Source organism: Centrocercus urophasianus, unplaced genomic scaffold (genome assembly GCF_019232065.1).
Source record: "Centrocercus urophasianus isolate 14NV4802_14NV808 unplaced genomic scaffold, USGS_Curo_1.0 seq_17, whole genome shotgun sequence".
In the NCBI taxonomy this organism is placed as follows: Eukaryota; Metazoa; Chordata; class Aves; order Galliformes; family Phasianidae; genus Centrocercus; species Centrocercus urophasianus.
Genome location: NW_024884722.1, coordinates 24,451,567 through 24,468,762, shown reverse-complemented (window position 1 = coordinate 24,468,762; position 17,196 = coordinate 24,451,567). Strand labels below are relative to the sequence as shown.

General features: G+C 41.5%; 1 protein-coding gene across 4 annotated transcripts; it reads left to right on the top strand.

Annotated features, from left to right (window-relative positions):
- The first annotated feature begins 346 nt into the window (after nucleotides 1–346).
- SUPV3L1 (Suv3 like RNA helicase) lies at nucleotides 347–13,218 on the top strand. Of its 4 annotated transcripts, none has more exons than XM_042817856.1 (15): nucleotides 347–442; nucleotides 2,912–2,989; nucleotides 3,255–3,362; nucleotides 4,671–4,785; nucleotides 5,372–5,540; nucleotides 6,029–6,140; nucleotides 6,417–6,494; nucleotides 6,704–6,795; nucleotides 7,682–7,862; nucleotides 8,260–8,353; nucleotides 8,882–9,101; nucleotides 9,336–9,416; nucleotides 10,406–10,582; nucleotides 12,172–12,320; nucleotides 12,661–13,218. In XM_042817856.1, exons 3-15 carry the CDS (start codon nucleotides 3,299–3,301, stop codon nucleotides 13,154–13,156), a joined length of 2,028 nt encoding a protein of 675 aa, XP_042673790.1. In that variant the 5' UTR covers nucleotides 347–442; nucleotides 2,912–2,989; nucleotides 3,255–3,298; the 3' UTR covers nucleotides 13,157–13,218. The 4 variants fall into 4 exon arrangements, with proteins under 4 accessions (XP_042673790.1, XP_042673792.1, XP_042673793.1 ...); XM_042817858.1 differs by lacking the exon at nucleotides 347–442 and adding an exon at nucleotides 496–849; XM_042817859.1 differs by lacking the exon at nucleotides 347–442 and adding an exon at nucleotides 497–849 and having other exon boundaries at nucleotides 3,255–3,313.
- Nucleotides 13,219–17,196: the final 3,978 nt, after the last annotated feature.

Genomic DNA, 17,196 nt, shown 5'->3' with positions numbered 1-17,196 from the left:
AGGCCTGCTCCAAAGGAGCCGGCTGAAGTTCCGGCCCGCAGGCAGGGAGCGGCCCGGCGCGCGTCAAACCCGCTCCCTCAGGGCACGGCTTCCGCCCGCCGCCATGTTGACAGCCGCCGTGGGGCGGGCCGCGCATGCGCGGCGTAAGGCGGGCGCCGCGCTGTGACGCGTTCGCTGCGACGCGGCTGCCCTTCTCTGCCGATGAGGCGGTGCGCGTGGCCGCTGCTGCGGCTGTCGGCGCGCGCGGGGCTCGCCCTGCGCCATGGCGGGGCGCTTCGCCTCCGCCCCGCAGCCGCCTCGTCGTCCTCCTCCTCATCGTCCTCGGGCGGCGGCGGCTTGCGTGCCCCCGACACTTCCCTCTTCGTGCCCGTGCCGCTGAAGCCCGCCGAGGGCGCGGCGGAGGAGGACGTGGGCGCCGAGCTCACGCGGCCCCTCGATAAGGGTGAGGCGGGCGGCTGTGTCCCGCGAGCCGGGCCCGGGCTGCGGTAGCAGTCCGTCCAAAGGCGGAGTGGAAGCTGGGGGGAGGGGCGGCCGAGCTGCGGGCGCCGGGCTTAATGAAGCGTGCTGGTGGCGTGTTACTGTCGTTAAACCCGGTCATAGGAAGCGTGGTAAAGCGATCTGCGTTGGTTTGGATCTCTCGAGGGGTAGCAGAGGGCTGTGCTGAGCGCTGCTCGCTGGTGAGAGATGGCAGAACCCAAGAGGAAGGCGTGGAGCTGTACAAAGGAGGGTCAGGTTGGGCATCAGGAAAAGGTTCTTCACCGGAGAAGGGCACAGGAACAGCCTGCCCGGGGAAGTGCTCGCAGCACCGAGCTTGACTGAATTCAAGAAGCGTCAGGACGATGCTCTGAGGTACATAGCCTGATTTTTGGGCAGTCCCATGTGGAGCTAGGAGTTGGAATTGATGATCCTTTTGAACAGACAAATCTGCTGTGTGGGAAGCCAGCACATCATGCCGTGTAACTTCAGAGTTCTAGATTAAGCTGATTTGTAGCTATAACACTCAGCACACTGAAAGCCAGTTGAATGTCTTCGGCCGTCAGACCGTGGGTGTGTGCTTGCTGATGAGAGGTGGAAGCTGAGAAAGGTGGGTGCTATCAGCAGTTCCTGCATCAGAAAGAAGAGATGCCTGAATGAGTGTATTGGTTGGTCGCTTGGATTAGACCGCGTAAGCCTGATTGAAAAATTGTGCTGAGAAATCAGTAATGCTCAAGTAATTGAAGAATATGAGCTAAAATAGTGTTCTAGAGTGAGAAAATTGTTGAGGTGAGGGAAGAAATTCTTACAACAGAAGTGAATGGTGGAAAGGGTAATTAGTGATTGAGCTAGGATACGTCTCCTGCATATCTACCCTGTTTGCCAGTTGTTTTTGCAGAAATATATTGACCATGTGCGTTAAGTTACCGTGGCCATACCCTAGTTGCTTTGTGATGGCAGCATCATTTCATTTAGATAGACCTTATTTTTAAGATGAATGTTTGTGCTTAGGAAGGATCATGACCTTAGATGTTTAGAGCTGTGATGGTCCTACTGTCACGTTGCCTTGGGTGTTCTGGCATGTTCTGGCAGACCTTTTCATCTTGCAGTAAAGGCCAGCAGGTTGTGAGTTCAGATATGTCTGATGTCGTGTTAGCTGCTGTCCCTTCCTACAGACGCTTCTCAGAAATCATTCTTTCTCCTACTGAGGTGTTTTCCAATCTGTCTTTGATTTCCTTGGCCCTTAACCATTCTCTGATGAAGATATAGATGGCTGTTTATTAATGTTTGCCTGCTGACAGCAGCCTTGGTCTTATTCAGTTACCTGTGTGAGCACTCTAGAAGTAATCTACAGGTTGTGGTTGGAAATCCATTCATAACACTGCTGTAACAAGGCATGGGGTATGGGATGTAGCCACCACTCTCACACTTTTGGCTCTGGCTGCATTGGTTTTCTGCTCTTGTCACTTGGTGATTTTTGTTATTCACAATAGTTTACCTCTGCTCTAGAATATAGTTTTTCAGAAAAAGAGGCAATCTTTTGGTTATTTAACGGAAAGCTTTCTGTGTCGTGGTGGGCATTTTGTGTGAGTCCTGGCATTGTGTCGTGCAGGCCTTCGTAGACATTGATTTTAAAAATAGCATAAGTTTGTGGCTAGGTGCTGATGAGATCTGTGGGGCTGCTATGAACTCCTGATTTGCTAATGATGGGAATGGGGCACTTTTGCCACTGTGATTTAACTAACATTTAATTAACTGAATTCAGAACATACATTGGTGAATGTTTTTTTTTGTTTGTTTTTTTTTTACAGCTCAGAACTTCTCTTTCAGGGAAGGGAATGGGCTTATTAATAACTTCATAGTAATCAGATGTTCGTGTCAAATCTCTTAATTTGTGATCTATTTGAAGGAAGCCTGCTAAGTTTTCTTCTCCCCACCTTTATTTTAGCAGAGAAATAGGAAGAACTCTGCACCTGCTTTGCCAGATGTTCCTGAGTGTCTGTCTTAAAAGCTGAGAAGGTCTCTCAAGATGCTCAGTAAAAGCTTTAATAGAGTGATTCAAGCAGATTTAATTTTAACATTAAAATCTACTGCTCACTGATAGGGGCCAGAAAAAAAAACAACAAAAAAAAACACAATGCAAACTGCCCCCAAAATGTACCTCTTGTTTTGTTTTGTAAGATGTTTGCTGCAGGTTCCCTTGCTTATGGTTTCCTCTCTCTACTGGGAGAAGCTGTTCTATTGCAGCTTAAGATTGTCTTCTTCCACAAAAGCCTTAATCAGTGATTGAGGTTAATATGGGGAGAAGTCATTTGAGACTGTTCAGGATGGCAGAGTCCCTCTCTTCAGAGTAATGAGACTGCAAGCCATGACCCCTGGGTCAGCAAAATGTGATTTGATTTTGAGCAAGCTAAGAAATGCTATTCTTCTTCTGCAGGTGAAGTTCTGAAAAACTTAAATAAGTTTTACAAGAGAAAAGAAATCCAAAGGCTAGGAGCAGAAAATGGATTAGATGGTAAGAAAATGTTCTAAGATTTTCTTTTATGTGAAATCCGGTTTTATTTGGATATGACTATTAGTAGGTTGGGTCTTTCATGATTCTCACATCAGTGGTTGGTTACTTCTCTGTGGTTTCTTCTCTCACTGGGTTCAGATAACCTTAAATTTATTTGCAGTATTTCATATGAAGGAATAGATTTTTGGTGAACCACATCAGTGGTTTGTTCACAAATACAGTGTTGTGATCCCACTCACATTCGGATTTTCATTATCTTTTGCAGCTCGCCTGTTTCACCAAGCCTTTATAAGCTTTAGGAAATATATCATGGAATCCAGTTCTGTGAGTGCTGATTTGCATATTATTCTCAATGATATATGCTGTGGTGCAGGCAAGTATCTGGAGTGCTTGTAAGATAATGTGCATTTTCTATTCCTGTTTTTGACCTCTGTACTCACCTACCTATCTGTGGTCCCCCCTACCATGCAGAACACAGGCTGTGTTCTGTCTTTAAACCTTCTGAAGTGGGAACAAAAGAGGTGGAGATCTTAGCAAGTGGAAGCCCATTGCTTTGTAGCAGCTGCTCATTGTGAAATGAAAACTGCACTGTTCGATGTGTTCCTTTGTCACTAAGGGGCACTTTGAGAGCTTTCTCCTGCCCTTGAGAAACTTGGGAGCGCAGCTCTGTGACCACTTTCTGTGTGGCACTAGTGGAATCAGAATCATAGAATGGTTGTGTTGGAAGGGACATTTAAGATAATGTATTCCAACTCCCCTGCTATAGGCAGGGACACCTTCCTCCAGACCAGGTTGCTCACAGCCCCATCCAGCCTGGCCTTGAATGCTTTCAGGGAGGGAGCATTCACAGCCTCACTAGGCAACCTGTTCCAGTCTGTCACCATCCTCACAGTAAAGAATTTCTTCCTAATATCTAATAAGAATCTACTGTCTTCCAGATTAAAACCATTTTCCCTCATCCTGTAGTAGGCAAAAGCTTTGCTTGCTTGCTTGCTTACTGCATTATGTGTTGTAATTAACAGCGCTTAACCAAGGGGCAATGCTGGCTGGTAATTGTAGAAACAACTTTCTCCACAGATTGAACTTTAGCATTGTATGTAGTTTTCAATGATAGTAATTTAAGACCCCATGTCTGCTCTGCAAGCATTCAGAACTGTGAATGGTGAACTTGGATCTCTTTTCTGAATTGACTTTTTATTTTTGATTTTTATTTTACTCACCTAGGGGTTAGCGTCTCAAAATTCTGAAATGGGAACCCAAGTCTTTGTGGCTTCAGGAAGCTACAAACTATTCTGGAGGTCCTCTGCTTTTCTCTGTTTATCAACAAACACAATCTAGAAGCTTTTCCTCATTCTAAGGCAGCATGTGAATTTAGGGAGAAAAGACTCAGATCTTGGAACAGAAAAAAATATTTCTCACCCTGCTTTTTCATAGCTTCTTATGTAGAAGTTCTGTAGTCTTGGAGACTTGCAAGAGTGATAAACTGATCTCAGATATTTTTCCATGTTCTTTTGTGAGCTCACGTGCTCGTGTTAGTTTCTTGTTTTCTACAGAGAGCCAGAAGCTGAAAGACCTGTGTAAGTGTGTGGTGGACGTAGCACTGAGTTTTTTCAGAGTGTGTTATGAAGATGCCAGCCTTCAGACAAGCACATCAGCTTACTTAAAAGCGTTTGCCTTCCAGGTCACGTGGATGATCTCTTTCCATTCTTCTTGCGACATGCAAAGCAGATCTTTCCAATGCTGGACTGTATGGATGATCTGCGCAAGATCAGCGATTTAAGATTGCCGCCCAACTGGTCAGTGAGGACTTCACAAGTGATTGTGATGTTTCCTTTTCTTAGGGACTTGGAATTTCAAAGTCTGTGGACTAAATTTTTTTCTGAATGTTTGCGTAATGTTTTCAGATTCATTCCTCTGTTTTTATAATAGCTTGTGTCAGAAATTCTTATCTGTGTTACCAGGTGTATTGCAATCAATTAAGAGGAAAGTTTGGTTGTATCGATTGTGAAAATAACTGAGTTGGTATTGGCTCTCCAGAAAGCTGTCTTTTGGCTGTATCTAGGAATTAGTATGTTGGAATAGTAAAATGTTAATGTATCCAAAGAGAGAGACCATAACAGCGAGAGTCACTTTGAATACTGTGTAAATTTAAATCTGAATGTTAGAAAGGATTGTATGATTAGTGCAGTGAGTATGTAAGACATGGGAACCTCTTTACACTGGATATATTTAAGACCTTGATCTTTATGTTTTCAATACGCACTAAAGTCTTTAAGCTTTTAAATAAATGTTTCACAATAAACGTTTAAGAATGTCACCTAAATCAGTATCCAGAACATCAGATATAGGTTCAACAGATCTTTTTTTGTGTGTGTGTTTTAGGTATCCAGAAGCCAGGGCTATTCAGAGAAAGATAATATTCCATGCTGGCCCTACAAATAGTGGAAAAACATACCATGCTATCCAGAGATTTTTGTCAGCAAAATCTGGAATCTACTGTGGTCCACTAAAACTCCTGGCTCATGAGATCTTCCAAAAGAGTAATGCTGCTGTCAGTATGTTATATTACTTATCCGTACACTTAGTATTGGAACAGTCTCATGAATGCATGTTTGTTGAGTGTTGTAACTGCTTGAAGCAGTCCATGAAGCAGCATTCCTAGTATGGTGCATTTGGCAAACTTGTAGCAGTGTCAGTTCCCAGCAGTCATTTCAGCTTTAGGCAGAGAAGAGCATCACTTTCTTCAGAGTGTGTGCCATGTTGCCATCCCTGTAACCTGCGTTCATTTTCTGTTGCTATTTTCTCTTTGTGGGTTCAGTCTGGTTGTGCTGTTAACTGTAAGATGTAATTTTTTTGCTGAAATGGAGGAGGACATCTAATTAAGGATATTACTTCTTCATTATGCCCTTCAGTCTAATAGGACTTAAATACAGGGCACAAGTCTTAGAAGCTGCTTAAAGAAACTGATATCTTCCCTCTTTGGGAAGAAGATTATGTTGTAATGAAGAAATTTAACATGAGTTTTCTGAATTCCTGTAGAATGTGCCATGTGATTTGGTGACAGGAGAAGAGCGTGTGTATGCCACTGAAGATGCCAGGCAAGCTCCTCACATTGCTTGTACCATTGAAATGTGCAGCACAAACACACCTTGTACGTATTCTCAAGTGTTTCACTGACTTCTATGGGATCTTTGTGTGTTAACACTGAGACATTGTGAGGTAACACAGCTATTCCTTTTCATTCCTGTTGGAGTGATTTCTGTACTTTGTTACAGCAGTTTCAGTAAAACCTGAATCACTGTAGGCAGCATTTTTGGTGGTAGAGGTTTAGCTTGATTTCAACAACTTTTTTTGGAAAGCATTTGTGATATTTCTGCGTAGTACTGCTGTTCCTTGATGCATCAACGTTTTTGTTGTTGTTTTTAAGATGAAGTTGCTGTGATTGATGAAATTCAGATGATCAGAGATCCTGCCAGAGGATGGGCTTGGACAAGAGCCCTTCTGGGTAAGCTTGATAGTGTTGGCAATTAACTTTTGTTCATGGGTAGATAAAAATAATGACAGTAGTTTTTAATATAATGTAAGGTGAAATGTACAGTCCTCAATGTGTTTAGCTGCAAAATGTAGTTTTTGGGTAACTGTTTATGTCAGCCAATCTACTGTTGGATGTAAATGTGTAATGTTTTGTCCTTTGTTTCATTGTGTCTTGTTTAGGACTCTGTGCAGAAGAGATCCATGTTTGTGGAGAAAGTGCTGCCATTGATTTGGTGACAGAGCTCATGTTCACTACAGGGGAGGAGGTGGAGGTAAGCTTTTTAGTTCTGTGAAGTTATGGATAGAACATCAAGTTCTTGCTGGGAAAACAAACGCGGGCTCTTGTCTGGGATACCACTGATCAAACTTACTCTTGCAGTAGCTGTTGTTAGAATGTTTTTTAGAATGTTTCTCAATTCCTGTAAACGGAAGGAAATGTTATAAAGTGTTTGTATTCTTTTTGTTTTGTTTTTCTTAAAGAAAGGTAATCATTTTGCTGAATTCTCCTTAGGGATTGCTGCAGCTCTGTAGTGGCTTTCTTTGCAGTTCTGTTCTTCCTAGATGGAACTGTTTCTTTCATTTTGTTCTGGTTACTTGATCTGTTATTCCTCATATGATGAGAAAAAGAGTTAAAAGAGCTTTCATCTCTAGAAGAAAGCGATAGAAAAATCTCTGAAACTCAAATTTCCTATCATAAAAGCTGCTGTCTTCAGAAGGCTCCTTTATGAACCTTATTGAAGACATCACAATTTGATCCTAAAAAAATCCAGCCTGCATAATTCCTGGTGAGTAGGTGTGGCTTTACTTATCTGTGATTGCTGGGTTGAAAGCTATGAAAGAAGGCCACTTACAACATTTGGATGACTGAAATATTGAGAACAGACTCTTATTTCTTCCTAGAATGGCCACTGTTATGTAATCTATGTATTTCTTCACTTTAATCTAGTTGACATGTACAGATGTGTAGTCTGCAGCTGGAGAAGTGCTGCAAGTATGCAATTACACCTTTTTTTCCAGTAATTATCTGAAGAGGTAATTACGGTCTGTGAGAAGTCCCTCAGTGTTGTGGTCAGTTGGGGTGGTAACTGTGCTGTGTGATCTCCCAGAGGAATTTTTCATCTGAAGTCATGTTTTCTTTGATAACTGTTTTGATTCTAGGTCCGAAACTACAAGAGACTCACTCCTCTTACTGTGTTGGATTATGCCTTAGAGTCTTTGGATAACCTCCAGCCTGGGGACTGCATAGTTTGTTTCAGTAAGAATGACATTTATTCCGTCAGTCGACAGATCGAAGCTAGAGGATTAGAATGTGCTGTCATATATGGCAGTCTGCCACCAGGTAAAGCATTCTTCCTTTTATTTTTAAAAGAGTCTTCTGATTTTGATGCTTGTGTAGAAAAACTTCTAAAATGAAGTTTTAGTTGCATTTTTAAATATAGTGAAAGGTTTTTGTTGACTGATGTTGTCATCTTGGTGTTAGACGTTTTATTATGTACCATTTAATACTTAATATTGTTCTTTATACAGGCTTAATTAAAATATAGGCTGCTATCTGCCAGCAGCTCAGGGAATGGTTTAAATCTCTCCTGTCCCTCTACCCTCAACCAAAGCCAAATACCAGCCAAATATAAAGTTTTTTTTTCTCAACTTACTTTAAAGTCATCAATCTTAGTGATGTGCTGTATTTGTTTTACACGAAGAGTTTGCTATGTGAAGTGTCTGTCATTCTGCTTTAGGAACGAAACTTGAACAGGCAAAGAAATTCAATGATCCCAATGACCCATGCAAAATCTTAGTTGCTACAGATGCCATTGGAATGGGACTGAATTTGTAAGTACTCTGGACAGGTTGTAGTATGATAACTATATTGATAAAATAATAATAATAACGATTATGGGATCTAATTAGTTTCCTCACTTCCTCACATAGTACATAATGCTTTCATTCTGAAGTACTGATAAATTTGACTGTGAAGAACTAAGCTTTAATTTGAATGGCTTATTTGACCTAATTCTGTGTTGTAAGATGGGAGGAACCTGCTTCAGTCTAAACCCGCAGAGGTTTAGATTGGATGTCATGAAGAATTTCTTCACAGAGTGGCTGAGCATTGGAACAGGCAGCTCAGGGAGGGTGTGGAGTTGCCATCCCTGGAGATATTTAGGAGAATGTGGATGTGACTCTAAGGGATGCAGTGTAGTGGTGCCCTTCTGAATGATAGGTTCCTAAGTAATGTCTGTAGCCATTTATTTACAAGAGAAGGGGCCTTAGAAAATAAGGCTTTCATTCTTCTGCAGTAGGTTTTATAGTGGAAATGGTTTGCAAAAAGGATTTCTCTCTGTTTTTGTTCATATATTTCAGGTGTATAAAAAGAATAATTTTTAACTCAATAGTAAAGCCAACCATCAATGAAAAAGGAGAGAAGGAAATAGATTCAATTACAACCTCTCAGGCCCTACAAATTGCAGGCAGAGCTGGGCGTTTTGGCTCATCTTTCAAGCAAGGAGAAGTCACTACAATGCACCGTGATGACCTGCTGCAGCTGAAGGAGATCCTGAGCGACTCTGTGCCCCCTGTGAAGGTGGGAGTCTTTACCTGGTTTGTACAGATGTGCTGCAGGTATATTGAAACTGCTTGTATTTTTAAGAAGTGAAAGCTCAGGCATAGAAGATTTTAAGTTCCAGACAAGTGTGCTCTAAAAAAGGAACTCTGTAGGGTGCTTTGGAGTTTTGTCTTTCTGGATTTTGTATCTGACACTAACATAAGAACAATGCTGAGAATTAATGGAAAATGTTGTCTTTGTTTTTCCCTTTAGGCTGCTGGCCTACATCCTACTCCCGAGCAGATAGAAATGTTTGCTTATCATCTCCCTGACGCCACTCTATCTAACCTCATTGTAAGAGCAATTGAAATTATTAGCTTCCATAGCATTGTTCATTGTCACTGTTTTCTTAGAAACCAGTACTTCAGGAGCGTGACAGCTTGTGAGGCATGCATTGTTTGCTGATGTTACAGTGTTATACAGCAAAGTATATAGTTTCTAACCTAGAAGTAAAAGATAATGCTTGGAGACCTGGAAGATTGAGGCTGGTAGGGTGACAGCAGACTTTTAAAATTTGTGTATTTCAGGTCTGGTTTGTAGATACTGAGATTTGTTAAAGAAAAAAAGAAGTCTGTTATTGATATCTTTAAGTATTCAGTCACATATCTTGTTAAGAAGCTCAGTGCTTTTCTAAAGAAGTTTAAAAAAATCTTCAGAAGATATACAGCAGAGAAACTAGTCTTGTGGGCATTTAACAGCACAGGGCATCTCTTATTTCTCCAAACCTTGGATAATTGTCAGGTATTCTTTGGACTCCTCTTTTGCAACATCATATTTATCTTTTGATTCTTCTTAAAATAGATCTGCTCCTGGCATTGGCCTAAAAATAGCTCAGTTGTTGATTTTTTTGTACTGTAAAGGCAGCTTTTTGTGTCATGCTAAGTGGCAAACCTGGAAGTGATTGATTTTTATGATAGTATTCTTTCTAGCTAAAATGTACATTTCTTGTAAACTGCTTTGGGTACTTAGAAGACTGGTTGAAAATGCGTATTAAAGGACAGTGAGAGCATTATGTCTTCTCTTCTGAGCCTGTGTCAGAGAATTTAATGAAAATCACATTTCAAAGAGTAGAGGCAGCTCTTCTGATCTTCCTACTCCCTCTTCTCCCCCCCTTTTTTAAAAAAAAAATTATTACTATGGATTACATTTGATATTTAACTGTTCTTTCAGTATAACCAGCATTTAAACCACCAAATCTTTTTTTTTTTTTTCTTTTGGTAATAGAAACTGTGACAACTCTTTCCTGTAATAACAAACCTCTTTGTTTGATGATGTTCTCGCAGGATATTTTTGTGAGCCTCTCACAAGTTGATGGGCTGTACTTTGTCTGCAATATCGACGACTTTAAGTTTCTAGCAGATATGATTCAGCACATTCCACTGAATTTGCGATCACGATACGTCTTCTGCACTGCACCCTTGAACAGAAAGGAGCCTTTTGTGTGTACCACATTGCTGAAGGTCAGTTATTGTTTGTTCCTTGGAAAATGTCAACTTTATTTTAGACTAAGCATATTGTGGTGTTGTGAGCAGCTGTGTTTATTGGGAGTTTTGTCGTTAGGTCATTTGAGAGCATTCTTGATGCTTAATTCTGGACATGAAAAATAGTCCTTTAAAAACAAGGTGACACTAATTCAAGGTGTTAGCTTGTCAACAGCCTAGGGGAATATGGGATTTAATTGATGATTGATGTGAAAACACATTTAAGTAGAATTGAAATCCCACAGAATGTAATCCTGTGAATTTGATGTCAGAGTTGCATCAGTTCAGTTTTCTGGCCTGGATAAACTCTTCCTTTCAGGAATTTTTAGTCAGCTGATTTCAGTTTTTCAAAATTAATGATTTCTTTCAAGTGTATTTACTTGTTACTTTGTTTGACACCATCGTCTTTTTCCCTCTTTAGGGATTATATTAAACATTTTTAATAATATGTTGTGACCTCTTGTGTTGTGACAGATGTTAGATATAGACTTATGCCTTTCAAAAATAGGTACTGACTTTCCTTAAGAGCTGACAGATCAGTTTGAAGAGTATAAAAAATGACTTGTCCCTTCTTAAAAAAACCAACCAAACAAACAACCAAGCATTCAGATCTTGAGTAATAAAGGTGCAGGAAGGCATAATGTAATACTGAAGGGAGGTACACTGTTAAAGGCCAATGTGAATGTAATCCCTATTGCTATTAAAAAAAGAAATGCTGGTATTATATCTATGTGTGGTATTATATTATATATTAGCCAGCTAGGAAGTAGTTACACAAATTCATCAGTGCTCCTGAATATTTTTTTAATTTAAATCTTATTTGTCTTGTTTATCTGTTAGTAAAAGAGCAGAGATGTCTATCTTTGAAGAGCTGTTATTGCAGATTAATCTGCTTGGTTGTAAATGAAGCATTTCCTGAGTCAAGGAATACATTTAATATAATTTTCTCAATCCTGGAGATTATGAAACAAGATAATTAACAGAATAGAAGCAGGAGGAGTAGAAAACATGAAGTCTGTTCTGCTAGGTGAAATCATATATCTCTACTGTCATGTTTTTCTGGATAGTTCTGTACTTTTGCAGCTTAACTCTGTGCATGGCCCATGGACAAATCGTGTTAATGAGGTCTGGGAAAGGAGAAATGACTCCTGGTTGAGTAATTAAGTAAAAGAATGTGTGGCATTTGGGCTGTGTAAAACAAAGCAGGTATTTTCTGGAGTATTGGACACAGATTCAAGGGAATTTAGTTCAGTGGAATTACTTTGATTTGGTTAGTGGTTGCTCCTTTGATAATAAACTGGCATGAAAACATTATCTAGGAGCAGACTACACTACTGTGTCTTCATTCAGTTCTATGCTCTGAGGGTTTCAGTAGACATTTGCTAGAGTGTAGCTGTCGGAGTACAAAAGGACATTCAGTCAGTTATGGGGAGTGCAAGCAGCCTGTTTGTTTATAAGTTGAATGAATAATACAACTCACTTCAGAAATGATAGTTTGATTTCCTCCCTTCTGACTAATGCGGATTTCACTGAATCCTCTTTCGTTTTTTTGTCTTCCCCTCCCCCAGTTTGCCAGACAGTTCAGTAGGAATGAGCCTCTGACATTTGACTGGCTCTGTCGACACACCAAGTGGCCACTAGCCCCGCCAAAGAACATCAAGGAACTAGTGCACCTTGAAGCTGTTCATGACGTTTTTGACCTGTATCTGTGGTTAAGGTATATGTACTTGAGATTCACTTTTTTCCTGCTACTATTTATAATGTACAGTCCTAGAAAAGCAGTGTCTTTCCAGGCAGTGTGTATGTGGTGCAGACTGTGGCCTTTGAAGGTCTTGGGGAATGTTGATGTAGCTGTAGTGTGGGAGCAAGTCATGGGTTCTGCAGAGAACAATTTGTGACTGGCAGAGAGTTAGGAGCAAGGGCATCCCGGATTGGAGCATCAGAAATACCACTTAAAATACAGTGATCTTTCCAGTGATCTGTCTCTTTTTTTGTCCCAGTCAGTAGCTCTTTAACGTGGAGGTTTAACTGAATACTGTTGTGTTTCACCTCTTCAGTTACCGCTTCATGGATATGTTCCCTGACGCTGCCCTCGTACGGGACATTCAGAAAAAGCTAGATGACATCATACAAATTGGTGTCTGCAACATCACCAAGCTGATCCGAGCTTCCCAGTCTGCTGCTGCTTCTGGGGTGGCAGAAGTCACGTCAGAAGGCTTTCCTCTCTCAAGGACTAAGAGAGATGCTAGGACGGTTTCAGACCATCGTGATGCAAAATCCACAGAGCCGCTCTCCATTGCACTAGAGGTCCCAGGAGAAAGAAGAGGAAAGAGCTTGAGAACCTATCGGTCTGCCACAAGGCAGGAGGATCTGAAAAGCCACAGGCGTGGATCTCTCGCCAACAGATTGCTACGTGAAGGACTTCTAACGCAAGAGATGCTGAGACAACTGGAGAGCGAGTGGCAGGATCAGCACAGGAGTGGTAGATATGGCCTTGCTTCAAAAAGAAATGACCAGAGTAGTTCAAAGGAAATGGGAAAAAAGAAAAAATAGAATCCATGTCCTGACTCTGTTTAGTTTTTATTCTTAAAATAAAATGCTATTTTAATAACTTCTATGGCATTTCATGTTTATGCTGATGCAGCTCCTTGATGTTTTCCTCCACCTGTGACTAGTGATGTGAAGCATTCAGAGAAATACACTCGTGTAGGCTGAGAGGCCTACCTTTGCTTTTAGCAATCTGCTGTACACTTCAGTTGTGGTGTTCAGCAACGGTGTATGGTATACTGCTCTGTGAAAGTTTGAACCTGATGCCTTCTTAAAATATATCCTCACGTCATTAATAAACATCAGATATTTCACTGGTAATGAATTAGCTACTCATTCCATACCTTCTCAGAGGGCAGAGTTTAGCAGATAACAAGCAGATAATGAGCAACCTGGCAGGAAATTGGTCAGAATGGTGATAGGAGTTATGTGCTTTTAACCTTTGTGTCTTGTGAAAATGTGGGAGGAGGCAAAAAGCATTTGTGTTAATACTTGGGGGTTAAATCCTGGTCACAGGATTTTTTTCAGGTAAATTCTGTTGTGTGAAGGGTAATTAAACCTGTCCTTGCTCTTTGAGTTTTATTTTTTTGCTAAAAAAATTTAAAAGGCAAATTTTTTGGGGAAAAAAATTATGTGATTATTTTTTGGGGGAAAGGTGAAGATGTTAGAGGCATAGGTGTAATTGATTTCTGAGACGTTCATGTCTGTTTCTGCTAATTCAGTTTTATAGAAGCAATTTTGTTATGTGGCACTTCATGAATGATATATTTATATTTTTTTTGCTTTACATTCTAGCTTGTTTGTGACAGGTGGACTTGGAGGGGAGATGTGTGAAATACTTCACTTAAAACTATAGACTGTTCATTGAGCTTTAATAACAGGTAAGGTTTGGTACTTGTGCCAGTACCATTCCTAAGTACCCTAAGTAATTTTACATTTTATTATGGCTAGTGGGAAACCTAGATGCTTACTGCTGGGTGGAAAGCGTAGTTTGCTGGAACCAAGTTCTCATGAAGCTGTTTGTTTTTCTTTTCTGCTGACAGTGTCACTCAATAATGTTTAAGGAAGTGCAACACCAGGCTCTGCTTCTTTCACACACACCCCTGTGCTCTGTTGCCCTGGCATATGTTTGTAGTGGAAGCAGCCCCTTGAGCTCTCCATTGAGGTAATGGAGACTGGAAAGAGTTGGATGCTGAGGCTGCAGTGTGTGTTCACAGAAGGAGGTTTCAGCTGTTGCTGTGGCTGCATGGAGACAACTGTGTTGCAGCAGCTGAGTGTGTGCTAACAGTTTTTCACAGCTGTTCTCAATGTATTACACACGCTTCTTGCATTATTTACTAAAATGCAAGCAGTGCATAAATGTTGCTAGTCCATGTGATTTCAAGCCGATTTCAGAGCCAAACCATCATAGGGGGAAGTGTTCCTGTTCTTCTGCAAAGCCCCATCTTTCTTTCCTCCTCCAAGGAAAAAATAAGCAGCTATGTATGTATGGCTGAGGCCATGAACATGTTGTGAATTTTCTGGCTTGAGGACGAGTAATTCTGCTTTGCTTCCCAGATTCATGACAGCCTCTGCCTAAAAGCAACACAGTTTGCACAGCATGCAACACTTGTGTGAGGATGATTCCCCTCTTCTTTCCCCTGTCCCTATGGATGTGGGTTGCAGGAGATTCATGTTGCCCGTGGGCTGCTTCTAGACTGTTTTGATGAATGTACCCTTTAATTGTATGCGTAGCTGATGCTAGCATATATTTTGAGCAAGGAAAGAGTGGCTGGATCTGGGGGTGTAAGCCAGTCTTGCAATACGGAAGCAAAAAGCCTATAATCATTCTTTTTTGTATTTTGGTGAGATTAGTGCTTGGCTTAACTCGTGGCTTGTATCCATAGTGACTCCATAGTAACTGTTACAAGAGCTCTGAAGTGTATTCAGGCGTTTCCAGGCTGACTTTTTACGAAAGTTTTCTTTTCTTCTGAGCTAATGATGTGACTGTCATTGGCCGCCGTTGGTATGGCTGCCAAATGGATCCCACGTGGTAAATCCGGACTGGTGCAGTGCAGAGGTATGCATGCTGTGCATCATGAACATTCCGTGTTCAAGCAAGCCCCTGGGGGGGATGGAGTGGCTCTTCTTGGGGGGGCTGAGCTGGAAAGTGGTTTTTCCAAACAGCAGCAGCAACATTGTTCATTCGATTTGGGAATCACATTTGCAGTACTTTGTTTCAAGTGCTCGGATTTCCAGATTAATTTCAGTCATTCAACTTTCAGATGTTTGGAAATTTATTAGTTTCACAATTAATTTTTGTGTGTGTGTATGTGTTTAGCTGTTGTACTTTTAATGGGAGATGATGCTGACAGTGCTGTTTGGTAAAGGCAAAAGCAAAGCTGCCTTTCCCTTAAGCCAATGAACTTTTTTCTGTCTGTGCTGGCTCCATCTCTTCTAAATATTGCCTGTCCTTGGGGTGCATTTTCTGGTTGGTTGCCTCAGGTGTTCTGCATTAATTCTGCAGTCTGATGCTTTCTCTGCTGTGAGAGAGGAAGGAGGAAGCCCCAAGCCTCTGTGTGGCAGGCAAGGGGAGCCTATCTGTTCAGGATTGTTTCCTATCTGTTGGCCAGAATACATACAAAATGGCCATTACGTAGTTGGGAATTCAGTCCTTACAACACTGAACTGCTGCCTACATGGCAGTGAAACAATATCTTGTCTTTCGGTGCACAGCAGCTTCCTTGAAGCTAGGATGCACCACAGATGAGCAATTGATTCATGCAGTGGATCTGACACGTCACGTATTTGACAGTGCTTGCTGCCAGCTCTGTAACATTTAGCTCTTTAAGACCCTTTTTCAGTGGCATCTGTTAGAGAAAAAAAAGAAAAGAGAGAATGAGAAATAAATCTACGTATTACAGTCACAATGAGCTGTGGATCATAGTGGGATGGAGCTTGAAAGGTGATGTTTTCAGTTTTGCTGGCCAGAGGGGTTGTGGCTCGGGTGGTGTGGGTAAACAATGAGGAGAGAGACAGTCCCTCTGGGAGTCAGTGTCTGACTTAACGAGCCGGCAGTTATTGGAAGATGAATGCAGGAGAAGTGAACCGTGCTTTCTGGCTGGTAGTGTGGCTTTTTTTCTTCTTCCTTTTTTCCCTTCCTCTTGAAGATCAAAAGCCTAATTTTAGACCAAGCCCTATTTATGAACTGTTCAGCCCCTTTGCTTTACTCTTGCTTTTCTTGTTTTAGAATAGTGGAAAATAAACAGCTGTTGGGATCTCCTGGTGTCTGGGGCTAATCCCTGATGCAAGCCAGGCAAAAGGAATAGAAAAGGCCTCAACCTTTCCTAGCAGAGCTTTTGTGTAATTTGTCTCTGTGGGGCTGTTCTCTACCTTTCCTCAGCTCTTTAAGTCTTTCCTTGTGATGAGAGACTTGAACAACTGTAACCTTGGCTGCTCTGATGTTCAGCAGAGCTTATCTCCTGATCTGTGTGTTCTTAAAGCTGCCAGAACTGGGTAGAGTCGTCTTTGTGAGACCAGTGCTGGGTAGAGCTGAAGTATTGCATGTCTGTGGATTTTCTCCTGTGTTCATACGGCTCAGTTAAATCGTATGCATACATATACATTTATGTTTACAGTAGCATGAGACTGTTGGGTCCTTCTTAGGCTACGACACAGCATGGCCTAAGATCTTTTTCTGCTAACTGGCCACTTCTGCCCTGTTGTGGATCTGTGTAACCATATTTGACTTCGCCTACTACAGAATCACAGAACTGTAGAGATCAGAAGGGACCTCTAGAGATCACTGAGTCCAACCCCTGCTAAAGCAGGTTCCCTACAGCAGCTGAAGCAGTATCTTTCTGTGATCTCTCCCATTGCTCAGCACGTTGCACCTTTCCAGCTCCCACTTATCCCTTCCCAAGACTGTCATTCTGATTTATCAACGGAATTTGGGATTGTGATATTTTTCTGCAGAATTTTAGGTGGGTTATTTTAGATTATCTGCCAGTGAAGTAAGCGCTCCTGCTGGGGGAAGCACACAGACTGTAGCAGCAGTTTAGAGTGAG